At 42.1% G+C, this 19,119-nt stretch overlaps 1 protein-coding gene across 3 annotated transcripts in view; it reads left to right on the top strand.

Annotated features, from left to right (window-relative positions):
* Positions 1-19,119, top strand: part of DARS1 (aspartyl-tRNA synthetase 1) — a 155,890-nt gene that overhangs the window by 117,649 nt on the left and 19,122 nt on the right. For all 3 annotated transcript variants that reach the window (XM_030209906.1, XM_030209909.1, XM_030209910.1), the window contains exons 10-12: positions 9,867-9,978; positions 12,096-12,230; positions 14,718-14,865. In XM_030209906.1, the coding sequence (XP_030065766.1) occupies positions 9,867-9,978; positions 12,096-12,230; positions 14,718-14,865 (395 nt within the window). The remainder of the gene's footprint in view (positions 1-9,866; positions 9,979-12,095; positions 12,231-14,717; positions 14,866-19,119) is intronic.

The following is a 19,119-nucleotide window of genomic DNA, read 5'->3' on the forward strand; positions in this document are numbered from 1 at the left end:
TGTAGGGTTAAATGGTCAGTATTCTCAATGGAGAAGGGTGGACATTAAGGTTCCCCAGGGGTCTGTGCTGGGACCACTGCTTTTAACATATTTATGAATGATCTAGAGATGGGAATAACTAGTGAGGTAATTAAATTTGCTAAATTTGTTAAATTGCAAGAGGATTGTGAAAAATTGCAAGAGGACCTTATGAGGCTGGGAGACTGGGCATCCAAATGGCAGATGAGTTTTAATGTGAGCAAGTGCAAAGTGATGCATGTGGGGAAAATATTTCTTCACTCAGTGAGTAATTAAACCCTGGAATTCATTGCCAGAGAATGTGGTAAAAGCAGTTACCTTAGTAGGGTTTAAAAAACGTTTGGATAATTTCCTAAAAGAAAAGTCCATAAGCCAGTATTAAGATGGAGTTGGGAAAATCCACTGCATGTTCTAGGATAAGCAGCATTAAATCTGTTTTGCTGTTCTGGGATCTTGCCAGGTACTTCTGACCTGGATTGGCCACTGTTGGAAACAGGATACTGGGCTTGATGGACCTTCAGTCTGTCCCAGTATGGCAGTGCTTTTGTTCTTATACTTATGTTCTTATACATAGAGAGAAAGAGGTGATATCAGGCTTTTAGGACAGAGGCATCCAAGTTGAATAGATGTCCATAGCGCTGTGCACTGCAGTGTTGCAGAGTCTAGTTTGGGTCCCTTTATCTGGCAGGCCAGGTAAAGCTTGGACATGTTAAAATGAGTTTATCTTGTTGGGCAGACTGGATGGACCATTCAGTTCTTTATCTGCCGTCGTTTACTATGTTACTATATGTTCCTGGATTGCGGATAGGAAGGGAAGCTGCTCCCATTGATCAAGAACTGTGTGTTTAGTCTTGAGTAATGAAGGGCCTCATGTCACTTGGGCAGAACATCTTCAAAGGGGATTTAAAATGAGATAAAAATTGTATAATTAAAATCAGTACACTACTCAGCAAAAGTGAAAATCATCCATTTTCCAACCTTTTGTGTGTCTGGTGTGATAATCTATATATTTTTTTATCTACCGTTTCCTTAATGGTCACCATCTCATTTATTTTCTGTTTCTCTTTCCAAACTGTTTTCATTTCTTTGTCTTTCATTTCCTCAGCTTCCTTATTTTCCCCCATCTTGGCTGCCTTTTTCTACAGATTTCTTACTCTGTGCAATACAAACTGTCTCCCCATCTGTTCCCCTCTTTCTACATAAACCAGCTTTACTTTCCTATTCTTTCCCTTTCTGCTTCTTAAATGAAAGTTTCAAACAACTGTTATCATTTAAACTGCAGTAGCAGGCTGACCATTAGCCTTAGCCAACATCCTTTTTCCTTCTTCCCCTCCTTGCTGCTTTTGTTTCTCTCCTATTACCTCTCCTGTGATCCCCCACCCCCCCCATACACACTGCCTTCTTTGTCTTTCTCCATCCTACTATTGCCTTCCCCTTTCTTTCTCCTGTTCCCTCCTCTTTTGGCCCTGCTGCATGGCTCACTTATCAGGACTGAGACATGATTACCAAAAGTCTGTTATTGTCCTTTGGACAACATCACAGTTATATCAGCACCAAGTGGCTCAGATCTAATATCAAAAGAGTATGGTAATGGGCAGTATTCAAAGGGGGGGGGAGCACGTGGTCATATCAGCTTTATAGGGCTTGGCTGGAGTGGGGTGAGTGACCATAGTACAACACAGGAAAATCATATAGGCAGTGCCTGGAAGAGTTGAGCAGCTGCAACAGAATGGTGCATAGACTGACCTTTCCTTGGCCCATTCTTGACTTGCTATTTAAAATGCAGCTGAACTGAGTCAGAGCCCAAAGATGATGTCAAGCCTACCAAGGCTAACCCAGCTCCATTACATAGCTGATGGTATCTCAGTTTGTTTTTTTAATATGGTAAAACAAACTAGACATAAAGGTTCCAAACAAATGTCTTGTGGGATAGAAGTTCAGGATGGTTTCCCTAGGTACCCTAATTCCCTTTCTCCAAAAGGGAGACTGGTTATGTTCTCTGAACTTAAAGGACACTTACACTCACATAAGAGGGTTGTCCTAGTACAGGAAGTATCTTGGATTCATCATAGGCAAACACCACTATCAGTACCATATACTTCCTTTTGGCCTTGTGTCAGTCAACTTGGATATTTATAAAATGTCTTATAGTCTTAGCAGTGTATCTGCACAAACTAGGTGTGCATATTCTTGCCTCTTTGGGTGATTTGCTAGTCAAGAGCACATCTCAAAAAGAAGCAGAAGGATCAGTATGTTCAGCCATCCAGGTGCTGGAGTTACTAGGGTTCATCATGAACTACCCTACCCATTACTACAGCTGGAATTCATAGGAGCTCTGCTAGACATGCAAAAGCTTTTCTGCCACAACAAAGGACAACTAATCTAGTGCATAGTGGTAGAAATACAAAATAATCTCTAGACATCAGCATGGAGCATACTGAGGATGTTGGGCCACATGATCTCAACAGTTCAGGTATTAGCCCTAGTTTGCATCAAGATGAGACCAGTTCAGTGGACCTTGTGTGCACAGTAGATGCAGGCTACTTACAGATTGCAGGATGGCGTATCTGTCACAAAACCTCTCCAGAACTCTGTCTTAGTGGTCGGTTCATTCCAATCAGGCAAAAGACGTCCTCTTCCAAATTCTATAAATTCAAAGAATACTGATGGCACACGTGTCATACTGGGCTAGGGAGCCAACGTAGATTTTTTTTTTTTGGGGGGGGGGGGGGGGGCGCTATAGTCCTCCTAGGAAAATCTTCAGCAAATAGATTTCCTGTAAGTAACAGTAGTCTGGAATGTTCTGAAGGCTTTCAAAAGATCAGTTGGCTAATAAAATTGTATTGATACAGACAGATAATCAAGTAGTGATATATCAGCAACAAGCAGGAACAGGATCATATCTTCTGTGTTGGGAGACCTTTAGGATATGGACCTGGGCCATTTCTTACAGAATGACCCTCAGGCCCCTTCCCTGGCAGGGAAAGACAACTCCATGACAGACAAACTGAGCCATGTACTGCAACCACATGAATGGTCTTTGGACCAGGAAGTAGCTGAGAAGATATTTTGAGAGTACAGCACTCCTTCAGTAGATCTTTTCACCACTCCTCAGAACAAAAAGATACCTCAGTGCTATTCCAGAATAAGGAGGCATGGCAAACTAGCCTCCGATTCCTTCCTTCTATATTGGCAGGAAAGTCTTCTGTATACGTATCCTCTAATACCCTGGATATCAAAAACTCTCCTGAAACTCAAACTGTGATTCTAATAACTTCTGGTTTAGCCGAGATAAATGTTGTTCCCTCTTCTGGAGGTTTAGTATGAGAGCCCAAAAGACTGGGGAATTCCCCAACATTGATCACACAAGCACAAGGAACTCTGTTGCATCTCAACATCAAGTCTCTCGCTCTCACAGCTTCAGTGTGAGTGTAAATTATCCAGACAGTGTTTCACAGGGGTTAATGGCTTCTAGGAAAGATTCTGCTACTACTACTTAACATTTCTAAAGCGCTACTAGGGTTACGCAGCGCTGTACAGTTTAACAAAGAAGGTCTTACAATTTTAAGTGGAGGAGGTTTGCTATCTGGTGTGATAGAGAAGGGCCCTAGACCCCCTTTCCCATACCACATAAAACTACATCTGTCAGGTTTGAAAATCCATTAGGGTATACCTTAGTGCGACTGGCACTTACCACCAGAATGTAGAAGGAAACCCCATCTCTGTATAACCGTTAGTTGTTTGATCCATGCTTTGGCTTGTTTCTGTTGAAGGCTCCCATCGTAGGATTCCACTGTTACCTTAACCTAACTGATGAATGCACCCTCTTAGTCATTAACACCTGTGAACTGAAGTATCGGACCTAGAAGGTCCTATGGCAGTAACTACAGCACACGAGTGAATGCCAAGCTCTATAGTAACTGATCCTCTTACACTATATTCTGCAACAAGGTGGTTTTTCCTAAGGTAATTTTGGATTCCGTTTTAATCAGTCTATTCTGCCAAATTTTTCCCAGGCCTTGTTCCCACAAAGGTGAAAGCACTTTGCCCTCATTGGATTGGCCTTTTATTTGGAGCGGACTCAAGTCCTTAGAAAGTCCACCAGCTCATTGTTTCATTTGATTTTAACAAGATGAGAGCTGCCATCAACAAACACATTCGATCCAGTTGGTCAGCAGATTGTATTTCCTTCATTTAATGCCCAAGCGGACTTGGCTCCTAAGGATCATGTCACAGCTCATAATGTCAGATCTATGGCAGCTTTGGTAGCCTTCTTGAGGTCAGCTTCCTTTGGAGGAAATTTGCAGGGCTGCAACTTGGATTTCTGTTCAAGTTCATTTCTGTTCTGTTCATTTACTACTGTTTAGAAAGAGACTCCTTGCATGACAGTTGGTTTAATCAGTCAGTCCTCAAGAATCTCTTTAGGAATTAGAATTGTTTCACCCCTCGGGCCCATTGTTTTTCTCTTTCAGGCCACCTTCAAAGAAGGCAACTTGCCACCAAAAATATGTTGGTGTCTGCCTGTTGCAGTACCTCATTATCGCTTTCCCCTTTTTTGCTATTAAAGGCATCCTATAGCTAGAGAGTCCCATGATGTGAGGACTTCCTTTGCTGCTTGTCTTCGGTAAAAACAAGTTACTTGTAGCAAATGTTCTGTTTAGACAGCATAATACAAGTCCCATCTCCCCAAGGAGTTGTATTCTACACTTATCTGATAAAATAGACAAAGATGAACCATTTGACAGTGGCGGGTGGGAAATGGCACATGTGCTGTGAGATGGCTCTGAAGCACTTCCCATGCAGGCTGTGTCAGTGACATCACCCATTCTGTAAGGACTTGTATACTGCTGTACACGGAGAACACCTGCTACAGGTAAGTAACTTTGCTTTAGTGTGAATATGTTAAGCATGTCTGGCCAAAGGAATTGTGTTTTTATAGGTAATCTGTGTGAGGAGTGGAGGCATTGCAGGGCCTTTGTGTATGTGTTCTGGCTCAAAAGACTCATGCTGATTTTGTTTTCTGTTACCCTGAGGCCATTGGAATAAGTGTGATGTCTTTTTGGACAGGTGCCCTATCCCCCAAGTAGCACTGGGAAGTTGTACCTACAAAGTGGAAAAAGTCTGAAAAAGTGCACTGGTGTTGATAAGTAAATTGAATCACCCAAAATTCTTAAAGTAGTATTCTATTGATTCTGAGAAACATAGCAGTGAAAGAATCTAATGTTATTTAGCCAAAGAGGTAAAAGATCAGTTTAGGTCTTAGTTTGATTGCCCAAGTGCTGCTATACATAGTTTTAAAATGTTATTTTGGGAGGTTGTATCTGTATTTTATTAATATTAAGGGTCCACACAAACCACTTGAGGATCTTCTCAGCTCATCAAGATACTTGACGGTACAAACCCCCCACTTACCACAAGAAATAGCTGCCATTCTCTATTAATCCTGATCCAATAACTTCTGCAACTTTATTTTAAAATTTAGCCTCAAATATCTGTAACTTCATTTTATAACTACTGTAGCTAGAAGAGCATTTGTTCCTGCAGCACGTTTTATTTTTGTGTTTACTGCACCGCCTCTAACCAGAGGTTGACATCATTTGTTTTGAATCTGTGAGGGCAGAATGTACAGTAGTTGAGAAAACCACAGCTCTTTACCCTTAATTGAAAAGTCTTAGAGAAAGAAGAAGTAGAAAGGGCTGTGACCCACATCCCTTGCAAAATGGCATGTTCTCTTGTTTGTGAGATCAACCGTCTTATCTGTCTGAATAGTCTGTTTAACTGTAACTTATAACGGGAAACACCTCTCATCTGAAATACTTATATGCACAAAACCAGCAAGAACTAAACAGGTGTCAACATAATTGTGTTGCCATAGTCTTATCAAAATCTAAGACTATTTATTTTAAACTAGTAAAAAAGGCCCATTTCTGTAGGCAAGAAAACGGGCCCTAGGCAGGCAATTCCTTCCCCCCCCCCCCCCCCCCCCCCGCTACGGTCCCCTCGCCCCCCACCTCTTCGGCGAACCTGTCGCCCCCCCCCCCCCCCCCGGGACCACCGAAAACCGCCCCCCGCCGCCGTTGTGTACTACCTGTGCTGAAGGGGGACCCAAACCCCCGACAGCCAAAGTGTTGTTGTGCCCTTCGCATTCCTTCCTCATCTTCTCTGGAAGTTCCTCTGCTGCGTGCGTCTGATGAGAGTTGATGAGCTCCAAGCCTTAAGTGTCCTGTCTACATTATACTAGATATCAATACAATAGGGTGGTACTCTGCGTGCATCCTAAATTCCATTTTAAGGAGGGTGGTGTCAGATTTCAGTTAATCAGTCGTGTACCAACATATTTCCCCAGATAACATGACTATAAAGTTGAAGGTGCCTTTCATTCCTTGGATTGCAGGAGAGCTGTGACCTTCAGTCTGGTATGACTCAACCCCCTAAAATATTATTATTAGGCCTAGGAGTATCATGAAATATTTTTAATTGGATAGAAGGTAATATCTCCTACTATTGCACCATTAAGAGTTTATACCATATATCCTTCTGTCTGGACATGGTCTCATGGCAAAATAATCATGTCTCTTTTCTTTTTTTTGTAGGAAGAAATCTATTTTTCTTTCTATAGGAGGGAGGAGTGGCCTAATGGTTAGTGCAGCAGGCTTTGATCCAGGCAACCTGGGTTCAATTCCCATTGCAGCTCCTTGTGACCGTGGGTAAATTACTTAACCCTCCATTGGCCCAGGTACAAAAACTTAGATTGTGAGCCCTCTAGGGACAGAGAAAGTACCTGCATATAATGTGTACAGCGTTGCATACGTCTAATATCGCTATAGAAATGATTAGTAGTAGTAGAAATTATAAAAATGAACTCTAAGAGAGATTAAGTTAGGTTTTATCCCTCAAAAAGGCTGTGTGGAAGGAAAATGGGACTTGATATACACCTTTCTGTGGTTTTTGCAAGTACATTTAAAGCAGTTTACATGGTATGTACAGGTACTTATTTATACCTGGGGCAATGGAGGGTTAAGTGACTTGCCCAGAGTCACAAGGAGCTGCAGTGGGAATCGAACCCAGATCAAGTTCCACTGCACTAACCACTAGGCTACTTCTCCACTGTCCAGAGTTTTGTCCTTCCTACCAAAACGTTCTCCTTTTTCTTGGAGATAAGCCTTAGTTGCTTTTCTTCCATAAAGGTGAAGTTTCTTTTCTTGTTTTAGCCCCCCACTAAAAGCTATGTGCTAGAGCTGGGAGGACCAGTGGGATAGCAGCAGCATGAGAGCTATGCTGCATGACCAGAGAAAGGCTTTTGTGTAGAGAGCCCTGGAAGATTCTGTCCATTTGGTATTGCACAACTCACTTTTGTGATTGGTAGACTATCTTCAATGAACACCTGCATTAGCTAAGCAGTGTCACTTGAACTGATTTCATTGCAGTAGCAGAGGCATAGTTGGTATGAACCTCAGGAATTGCTTTTGCCGCTGTATTTCTGGTTATCACAAGGTCAAAAAATGATCACCGGATTGCATGCTGTGTACTTAGCTATCTAAGTACTAGGTAGGAGGAAGTAAGGCTAAATCAGCATTTTTCTCCTGCTTGCTTTTGTATTGAGCTATTTTCAGCTTTTTTGGGGCCAAGTAGAAAATATCTTTCAGAAAGAATATCCTAATACTGGAATCTGACAGGCTGCCATCTCTCACAGCCTGACACCATTTTCTCAAGGATTGTGACAGATGTTTTATACCCCACACAGTATATCTGTAGTTTGTGTTTTTCACCTGAGGTAAAATAGCATCAAAAATATTTCTGCCATATCTAGGGTAGTAATATACATTTATTTATTTGTGACTTTTATACCACACAATTTCAAGTTCAGTGTGGCTAACAAGTTACAAAGAGACGTTATAAAATATTAAATAAAATCCATAATCCCACACATCAATAAAGGAAAGAATCATAATACAGTTATAATGGAAGGGGAGGAACTAGGCACCAGCATCAATTAACAGAAGTTTTTTGTTGTTGTTTTTTAAAGGAAGGATTTCAAAATCTTGTGAAAAACTTAAGTAATCATGCTGGGATCTAATGTATTTTGGCAAGGAATTCCACCACTTAGTACCTTGGCAAGAAAAAGTAACAGAATAAATTGACTTGTAGACTACTTTCTTACAAGTGGGAAGATGAACACGCAGGTAGTTTCTCGCACCAAAGATTGCATTGCAAGAAGGCAAAGTAACAAGGGGCAACATATAATCAGGGGCAGTACCATATAAAGTCTGAAATATGAGAGCAGAGAGCTTGAAAACAATCTTGGCTTTAATAGGAATCCAGTGCAATTGTTCCCACGTGCAAAGCATCTTTTACAAACAGAAAATGTCTTTTATAAAATTGTATGCAAGTATATACAATAAAAAGTAGCCATACCACAAGATTTCACTTACTTGCTTTCCCAAGAGTGGAGCTTGGACAGGGCTGGAGCAGAATTGTGATGTATATGTGTATTTTAAGAAATCTGTGTAAACACATGAAAGACAATTCTTTAACTGGCACATAAGTGATACCTTAATTAGCACTCACATACACAAATGCTATAGCGCATAACTGCAAGGGGGACATATACGTGGAGCATGGGCATGACTCATACTTAAGCATGTATCCTATAGAACACTAAAAATTCCACACTTCATGGTGTACTTAGCATGCTAACTTATGACAGCCATAGACCTGGCTTAAGCAGGCACGCCTAAATGTAGGTGAATCGATGCTGAGACACTAGTATTCTATAATGGTATCTTGGCATCAAAATGTCGCTACAGCAGGGGTGCTCAATGTTGGGTTTTCAAGATTCCCCCAATGAATATGCACCTGTGCGCTATAGGATTGACAGTGTGTGGTATCAAGGCGCCTAGTTATAGAATTGCCCCCATAGTATACAAGCACATATTGATACCTTCAGAGCAGCCATAAATTTATACAAGTTTAGTTTATCAAAATTTAATATACCGCCTTTAACAAAGCCAAAGCGGTGTACTATTAGGGGTCATTGTACAAGCTTATTTTATAAGAATATACAGAAGCCTAATTTGCATATTTAACATATGAACCTTTTTTTTTTTTTTTTTTTACATTTCACATGGAGGATAATATAACAGGTTCCCTACACTTGAAGGCCAAATAGATGCCTATTTCTGGCCTGTTATTTAAAGACATAGAGGTACTTATGTGTCTTCATAAACTGCCAAGGACAAAGCAACAGAAATTGTGCTTAGATTGAAGAGAGGCTCGAACATTTACACTTGTACGGGAGCAGGCATAAATGTTCACGCAATAAAGTATATGTGCCCAAACTCCACCCCTTGATCACACCTACACGCTGGTCATGTAAAAGTACATGCCTTCTTGGCACCGTGCATACTTTATGCATGTAACCCTTGAGATAATGTTATAAAAGCATTTTTTTGCACGAAACAATCCTCTGTAAAAAACAATATCCAGCTGCCACTTCAAATGTACTTAGACCACTGTACTACAATCTTATTCTGTCAGCTGGTGTATTCGTTTAAGCAGGCTCTCCACTGTTCTTTGATAATATAGGAACTGAGAGAACCTTTACAACAATTTCTCCGTTATTTCCAAAAATTCTTATGCTGGACCAATGGGTATTAAATCATCAATTATATGAATACATTTGTAAAGCGTATCCTTGCTAGATGTCAATTGCTTTTGAAGAAGTTGTAATTGTATGCTACAATATTACTTATTGAACTTGCCTAGCAGAATTCTCTTGGGCTTCTTATCACACTGCACCTGACTTCTCAGCTATACCCAATTTATTGCATCTGTCTACTTCCCCACAGACATGCACTAGTCAGGCTGTCTTCTGCCTCCAGTCGGGTATCTGCAGTCTCTTCCGAGAAGTACTTATCCACAAGGGATTTGTGGAGATCCAGACTCCCAAAATCATTTCAGGTATATTTCATGTGCCAGCCTTGGTCCCTGAAGAGCTTCCTTTGCTTGGCTTCCTTAGCACTATCAGTTCATAGTTTCTCGCATGCTTTAATCTCAGTATCTTTTCTGTAGAAGTTATTTTAGACAGGAACATACAGCCATTCATCTTTCAAATTGTAGTCTTAATCCACACACACACACAAAGTTGCCATTGGTGCTTTCCTATCATCCGAATGGGAACTGCAAAGCTGAGCAGGTAGATCATCTAAAAAGAGAGTTAGTAAGAGCACTCTTAACCAGAGGCGTATCTGAACTTCGGCGGTAGGGGGGGGGGCACATTATAGCCCCCCCCCCCCCGCCATTGCCGACCCCCCGGCCGCCGTCACCTACCTTTGCTGGTGGGGGACCCCAACCCCCGCCAGCCGAGGTCCGCTTCCTCCTGAAACTGCCTTTAAAAATATTCCTTCAGCTGGCGGGGGACCCCAACCCCTGCCAGCCGAGCCGAGGTCTTTCAAGTTCTTCTTTGTCCTCCGTGCTGTTCAAAGCTGCTGAATCCAGTTTCGGAGTCTGACGTTGCTGCACGTTGTACGTGCAGGACGTCAGACTCACAGAAACAGAGTCTGTGAGTCTGACGTCCTGCACGTACAACGTGCAGCGACATCAGACTCCGAAACTGGATTCAGCTTTGAACAGCATGGAGGACAAAGAAGAACTTAAAAGACCTCGGCTCGGCTGGCAGGGGTTGGGGTCCCCCGCCAGCTGAAGGAATATTTTTAAAGGCAGCGGCAGGAGAAAGCGGACCTCGGCGGGGGAGGGTTGAGGGCGGTCCAGGGCGAAATCTGCGGGGGCCCAGGCCCCCGAGGCCCTACGCAGATACGCCCCTGCTCTTAACAATAAGAGTGTTTGTGGCACCCTAAAAATAGGATATAAATATTATGAGTTGAAAGAGGTATTTAAAAAAAAAAAACAGCAAACAAAACTGATAAGAAATGTTGCAACATCTAACCCCGAGAGTTAATTGTGACGTTTCTAGTTCATACTGTATCCAAATACAGTAATAGTGTTGATTATCCAACCTAAACAGGACTGACCCATTGTCGGATACCTGAAAAATCAGATAATATGGAAAACGCTGCAGAAAACCCCTCTAACAATGCATAAACAAAGGCACAGAGTTCCTGATTTTCAAAAATTGTACTAAAACAAAGATTTTTAATAGAAATAAATGCAATGACATCACCGGGGGGTATGTCAGATGGTCGGATTTCCGAAGGTCAGATAATCAAGACTGTACTGTAAAACAGTTACAGAAGTTCAAAACATGTAACAGATTGGACGATTTATGTCCTAGGTCCATAAGCATTCTCAGCATTTTGGATCTGCTACTTTAGTCACCTTTTTCCAGAGATGGTCACAATTTTCAGTAGTTTCTGAAAGATTCAGTGGATTTCATATCCAGTGGCATGTAATTGAACAGGATTTGTCCTTGAACATAAAAGTTTGGAAGGGAAGGTGGGGGCTAAAATTTGCCAAGGAGCGCTGCCTGTGGGATACCACTTTTTAAGTGTGCGGTTGTGGATCTAGACCTCAGCCTGAATAATGTAAAGGCGCATAGTTTCTTCTTTGCTCTGTAGTCAAATAATTTAAAGGATTGAATTTTTTAAAAAAAATCATATTGCTGCTGACAGCTTGCATATGAAATTGCAGTCAATGCCAGCTGCTATAATATTAAAACCCCTCTGTAGAAAGGAGTGAATGATTTGAAATTCAGATCCACATCTGCAATCTCAAGCAATATTATAGCATAGAGACTCAAGGGATTTTAAATATACATTACCTTTGTTTATAAAGTTTATTATGCCGAATAAAAAGCCAGATTTTATATAAGTGGATTGCTCTGTATTATAGAGTACCTAAAGGATATTTAAATCAAAGCTTCTCAGTTGACTGTTGGTGATATCCCCTGATAGTGCAAGGCAGCTCATGAAGCATATTTACTGAATATCATCTGATAGCTAGAGAGCATTTGAGTTTTCATTTCTCTTACTGGCAAATCTCTAAACAGTTTGTGTTTTGCTAAGTGTGAACACACACAGTGTGATTTATTTTTTTAAGTGTGTGGATTGTTGCTGTTTCAGCTGCCAGTGAAGGGGGAGCCAATGTGTTCACTGTATCCTACTTCAAAACCAGTGCCTACCTGGCACAGTCCCCACAGCTGTACAAGCAGATGTGCATCTGTGCTGACTTTGAAAAGGTTTTCTGCATTGGACCAGGTAAGTCTGTAATAGTTACAGCCGAAGATGCAATAAAGAGTTGTCTTGGTGATGCCAGTTCACTGGGTAACATTGAGTTTTGAATCCTTTCTGTTCTGTTTAATTCCAGAAGTGTTTTCTGAAACATACACTGATAAACAATGCTGCCTATTAAAAGCACTTATAGGAGAAGATGTAGGGAAGAGTGATAGTTACACTTAAAGCAGGGTTTTTATGCACAGGAACGGAGGTTTTGAAGATGATTCACTTACATATACACATACTGGGAAGGTGCTCCTGGGGCTGGGTTTGAGGCAGAGCTTGTACTTTTGTTTTACAAAAGTATTCATATAGGTTTTCATTGAAAAATTCCCTTGCACATAGCAGGTGCATAAGTTTTCCAAATTCTTTTTGAAAGGGAAATTATTCCCTTTGAAATTTGAGGTAAAATTTTGTTGGTTAAAAAGAGTTTGCAGACTTTACACTTATGAACTTGCCTCCAGAGTGACGTACGTAGATGATGGCAGGCAAAGCCCAGAATGGGCCGTCTAGTGTGCCTGGTAAGGGGTTAGATTTTATAGAATGTGATTGTGCCTGTAGTCATCATGAGAGTCATTTTTTTTAAATATTTGTGCTTATATGCATGTAAAATGCCTATCAAGAACACAAGTCCTTGTATGTGACTTTAGTGTAGACATTTTCTGAGATGTAGTTTTGGCATAATCACATTTTATATATGTACTTTGGTTGCAAACAGTTTGCACCTGTTCCTGAGCAGGCATAAATGTCCAATGTCACAAAACGCCTAGTCACCTGCCTGGGGCTACCTCTGCGGCCACCTGGAGGGTCTGTCTCCAGCACAGCTCAGATCGGCCTGTATCTGCTGCTTGTGCTCTACACTAGGCACCCTCCTCCCACCGACTGGGTCATAACCGCCTCTGGGCAAGTCTTCCACTTTCAAATTATCCCCAGTGATTTCTAGGTTACTGGATGCCACACTCCCAGGGGTCCCACAGTTCCCAGAAAGCACCCACAGACCCAAACCATAAATCACCAGGATTCTTAGGCAGTCCAGACAGAGCAAACAATTATGTTTATTTTCATAAAAATATTGGAACAGTGAACTATAAAACAGATGGTAAAAACAGCACACAATGACATATAACTGAAATAGGATTAATTATAACCTATAAACATTTTATCACTACCTGAATAGTGCCTGAAAAGTACAGGAAATGTGGCTACTCACCAGTTACAGAATATAACTGATTACAGGGTCTCAGCAGAGAGGTCTTTCCCCCTCTACTTCCAAACTGAGACTGACAAATTATCTCACAGTTAGGCGGGAAAAAGTAAACAAGCTGTCACTTCTGGTACAGCTTTAAAGAAAATAATCACCACATGCTGGCAACCAGGAGAAACACATATCAGCAAAACAACCAGGAGAAAAACATGTCATCAGCAAAACAATACAGTTCATAGGCTCAGAAATCCATTGTTTCGCCACATCCAAGTTATCACTTTAGCCACAATTTATGCAGGACTTGTTCTGGTAATTTATAAAGACCCAAAAGACACTTATGAGTCTTTAAAAAGTAGGCCACAAATAGGCAGAGTTTGGTCCCTAAACCTAGGCAATCTGTTTTAAAAGTAACCTCTAATTATGCTAATACATCTCAGTATGCATGAAATAGCCTTCTGATGAAGGTTATGAGAGCAAATATGTTAATGGGTTTTCAAGAACTCATGAGGCAGCAGTAAGGAAGCATAAAGCCAGAGATCAGGTAGGGTCTACAGTATCTGAGAAGGAAGCGAGAGTAGGCAAACTAAATGGACCTTTTAATCTAGGTTAATAACTGCTCAGGGTGGACTATGGTTTAGTTTTTCACATAATTAAGTTGTTTCCAGAAAGGCACAACATTAAAACAGGGAAACTGAATATTGATCATCCTCAACGAAACGGCGGCCATCGTAGGTCGTGGTGCAAGAAAGACCGGCACAAGCAAAAACAATTTATGAAAGCTAAGTAACTTTGCTAATTAACCTATTTTAACAGATAAGTTACAACAGACAAGTCACAAAGAAAAGAGGTTTTTGGCCGATGATGAGGAAGTCCTGTCCCCGAAGCTAATACTCAGGCTGGGGGCTTCTCGAGGCCTTTTCCTCAATAATAATATTATTATTAACAGTTGTATAGCGCTACCAGACGCATGCAGCGCTGAACATCCAACATAGAGAGAGACAGTCCCAGCTCAAAAGAGCTTACAATCTAAAAATAAGACAGACAGACAAAACAATTAAGGACAAGGGAAGTACTGGGTGAGAAGGAACAAGGGGAGGGCAAATTGAGTAGTGGCTAGGAGTCAAAAGCAGTGGTGAAAAGGTGGGTTTTCAGCATAGACTTGAAAACAGGTAGAGATGGAGCTAGACGTACAGGCTCAGGAAGTCTATTCCAGGCATAATGATTTGAATCATTCTTTTCTTTAAATCATTTCTTTTATGTTCCAGTATTCAGAGCAGAAGACTCCAATACTCATCGCCATCTGACAGAGTTTGTTGGTCTGGATATTGAAATGGCTTTTAATTATCATTACCATGAGGTGGTGGATGAGATTGCCGACACTATGGTACAGATATTCAAGGGGCTTCAAGAAAGGTAAAATGGTAGACTTCACCTATTTTTGCTGCACCTTCTGTAAAGAACAACTGCAGTTTGAGGGTAAACTTATAACTGGTCATCTAGCTTAAGAGATGCCTGTGTTTAGCCTATTTGTAAAGACAAGCAGGCGCCTACGTGCCTGTGTAGAATATTAGGGTAACCTGACAGAAATCGTGGCTAGATTGAAGCCATGCTCAGTTGTGTAAAAGTACCTACATAGCAATCTGCACGACCATGCGGATTTTAAAAAGAACATGCGTGCTTTGTGACCGCACCCATGCTGTACTCAGACTCCACCCAAAAACACATTTGTCTCGTGTAAAAGTATGCACTGTTTTGTCACCATTTGTACTTTTATGCATGTAACCCCTGGAGTAATTTTATAAAAGCTCTTTTATGCACGGAAAGAATGCTTTTATGTGTCAAAAGTTTAGATGTTAAACATAAAATTACTTCAATTTCTCCTAACTGTAAAATTATGTTTTGTCCGAAAACTGTAGTAAAACTTTTATCTTCAAATTTCAGACCCAACAAAAAACAAACTGTCATAGTCTAATCATTGATAATGTTGTTTTGCTTTGGAAATATTTGCTATGACATTGTCATGCATGATAACTGGTAGGTGAAAACTTTTTATTTGAAGAGTTTTCTCTTACAAACCGTGGCCTAAAGCCAGATATGGCCTTTGAATTAAAATTATCCAGCCCTTTATTCTGTACCTGTCTCCAAATTAGATCCAGCGCACAGAGGAAGTTCCTTTGGGTTTTTTTTTTTTTTTGTTGTTGTTGTTTTTGTTGTTGTTTCAAAAAGATCATCCCGAACTTTCCTCAACCTCCACTTCCCTAATTGCAAAGGCATAAAATACAAAATGCTGCACGCATCAACCTTTTCTTATATGAGCACGCAATTCTGGAATAAACTACCAAGAAACCTGAAAACGAACTACGAACTAACCGACTTCCGCAAACTCATCTCTTTGGAAAAATCTATCGAAAAGATCAAAACACATGAAGTCCACACACACTGTTAACAATGCATCAATACATTCTCTTCTGTACTATTATCCCCCGTAACTTTAACACATTTAAACCTTAATTTTACAGGTAAAAAAATATTAAGCCCGAACGTTCTCTTGCAAATGTTCTGTTGCCCTATCAGTATCCGTTGTTCTTCTATTGTTCAGTCGTTCTTCTCCATTGTTTTATTCCCCTTAACAATACCTGGACTTTGTTTTAACTTAACTCCTCACAATGTAACCATAATTGTGTTGTAAGAAATTGTACTTCCATCATTACAATGTATTGTAAGCCACACTGAGTCCGCAAATAGGTGGGAAAATGTGGGATACAAATGCAATAAAATAAATAAATGAAATCCTGCCTCTTTCTCCTCCTGTTCCTCTTGTAGCCTGGGGATTTAAGTATCAGACTGAACAGTCCAGTCTTAGTGGTCCTTCCCTCTCTATCCCTCCCTGCTAAACTTTTACTGTTCAGACCTTCCTCCTCCCCTCCTCCCCCCCCCCCCCCCCCTCCGGGGCGTAGCCATGGGTGGAGCAGTGGTACACGCTTGACAGCACAGGCATGGGGGAAGCAAGCTGGGCTCAGCTACAGAGGCTTCTGCAGTCCTGCATCTCCCTCCCTCTTGACAGGCATTTCTCTTCAAGGGGCAGTGGCAGCAAGTCCTACACGCTGTCTGCAGCTGACCCAGAAACCTCTCTGCCATGTCCCACCCCCTTCTGATGCAATGTCTGCCTAGATCTAATGCAGTGTGGGGGGAAGGAAATCCAGACTGGGGATCTGCTAGAGAGAGGCTGGACATTGGGAGGGAGGAGGGGAAGAGAGAGGGAGAATTGTTGGACATGGGGGGGGGGGGGGGGGGAACTTGTCACACAAACGGGGCAAGGAGGGAATGCAAAAAAGCTCAAGGTAGGGTAAGTACCGTGGAGGGGTGAGGGTCATTGGAGCAGGCTGGGGGGGGGTTGCCACAACAGGAGGGGAGAGCAAGACTGAGTGTTTGCCACAGGAGTGGGGGATGCAGAGGAAGCTGAGTGTACACCATGGGGGATGCAGTGAAAGCCGAGGATGCACTGTGGGGGGGAGGGGGGGATGCAGAGGAAGCTAAGGGTGTACCGTGGGTGAGGTTGGAAGAAGAGATGATGAAAGTTGAGGCGAGGAAGAGAAAAAATGAGGTGTGAGTTTATACTTTGGAGGTGGGTGGGTGTCTTGCTGGGAGTTAGAGGAAGACAGAACTACAGTTGAAATCAGAGAGGGAACTGTGAAGGCTGAAGGCTGAGAAAAGGCAGGGGGCCTACTATCCCAATAAAAATTATTGTAAAACCTATTCTCTGTGAAAGCTTCTGTCTATAATCACAATAAACCTTTGTTCGTTCATGAGTGAATTCATGATGCTTATCACAGATCCACTCATTGCCAGCAGTGGATTAGTGATCAGCATCACCAATGTGTTATCTTGTCATCTTCCCCCTCCATGTTTTCTTCTTTTCTTTTATTAATTTACCTTTTAAACAAGATTTTATTGTGCATTTATTATTTCTTATTCCTTCTGTTCCTGTTTTATCGTGTCCATATTTTTGTGTAGCCCTTTCTCCCCATCAAACATATAAACTGTAAGTGACCGACTCACCTGCAAATGCGCAGTAGAGACATCCCTCTCTGTCCCGCCCTTGCGTCAAGACGTGTTGACGTCAGAGGGTGGAACAGAAAGGGAAATGGAGTCGGACGCTGCTGCTGGAGCCTGGAAACGAACATCGAGGGAAACGGAGTCGGACGCTGCCGCTGGAGCCTGGAAACGAACATCGCGCGCATCAACCTCCACCGCCCCCCCCATCCCTGCCGCCGCTCCCGCCCCCCTCCATATCAGGCCCCCTGCACTGACCTGACAGCGCCTCTCACCTCCATGTGGAAGCGCTGCAGGCAGCAGCAGAGCGATCTACTGCTGCCTGCAGCGCCTTCACACGGAGGTGAGAGGCGCTGTCAGGTCAGTGCAGGGGGCCCGGCACGGAGGGGGGAGGGAGCGGCGGCGAGGAGGGTAGCTGGAAATCTCGCCCATTTTAACGGGCTTAACGGCTAGTTTTTAAATAAATTATAACCGCTATGATTTTAATTAGAATAAACAGAATATCAAGTTTGAACCTTCATTTTAGATCTGGCTAGGCTTCAGGCCTTATGATGGGGAATTTTGCACAAAGTAAACCCTACAAACAAATTTTTCAGCGTGTTCAAAATTTTGTATGAAACTTTACTTTTTTTTATAGAATTCCACTAGGAGCAAAGGACCGTAATGAATCGAAGTTCTAGCAGAAATGGAGGCACTCTAGCCCACTCTGAGGGGCATTTTTGATATGACATCTAAGTCCAACTTTGGACGTTTTGCAAAAAACATCCAAAATCTAAATAGGAGAGAAGGTCATTTTCTAAAAAGAAAAGCGTCTTATCTTTTTTTTCGAAAATGATTTGGCTGTTTTGTTTTTTGATGGTTTTGTGATTTGTATGGGGTTTTTTTTTTTTTTGGGGGGGGGGGGGTCCATTAAAAAAAAAAACCATCCAAGTGCAAAACGCACAAAATCAAGCCATTGGGATGTAGGAGGAGCCAGCATTTTTAGTAGACTGGTCCCCCTGACATCCCAAGACAGCAATAGTGCACCCTAGGGGGCACTGCAGTGGACTTCATAAAAATCTCCCAGGTACACATCTCACCATTTCTCCCTTACATTGTCTGCTGAGCCCCCCAAAACCCACTACCCCCACCTGTACACCTTACGGGTGAAGAGGGCACCTATATGTGGGTACAGTGGGTTTCTGGTGAGTTTTAGAGAGCTCACAGTTTCCTCCACAAGTGTAACAGGTAGGGGGAGGTAGGAGCCTGGGTCCACCTGTCTGCAGTGCACTGCAGCACTACTAGACTACTCCAGGGACCTGAATTCTATTCTAATGGACCTGAGTATAACATCTGAGGTTGGCATAAAGGCTGGCAAGTAATGTTTTTCATCACATTTTTGGGGGAGTGGGAGAGGGTTAGTGACCACTGGGGGAATAAAGGGAGATCACCCCTGATTGCCTCCAGTGGTCATCTGGTTATTTAGGGCACCTTTTTGTGCCTTATTTGTTATAAAAATAGGTCTAGCTCAAAACATCTAAGCTTTCGTCTTGGATGTTTTTGTTTTGTTCCATTATGGCTGAAAAATGTCTTAGGAACACCCAAGTACCACCCTGAACACGCCCCTAAAATGCC

This window comes from Microcaecilia unicolor, chromosome 7, assembly GCF_901765095.1.
Source record: "Microcaecilia unicolor chromosome 7, aMicUni1.1, whole genome shotgun sequence".
Classification (NCBI taxonomy): Eukaryota; Metazoa; Chordata; class Amphibia; order Gymnophiona; family Siphonopidae; genus Microcaecilia; species Microcaecilia unicolor.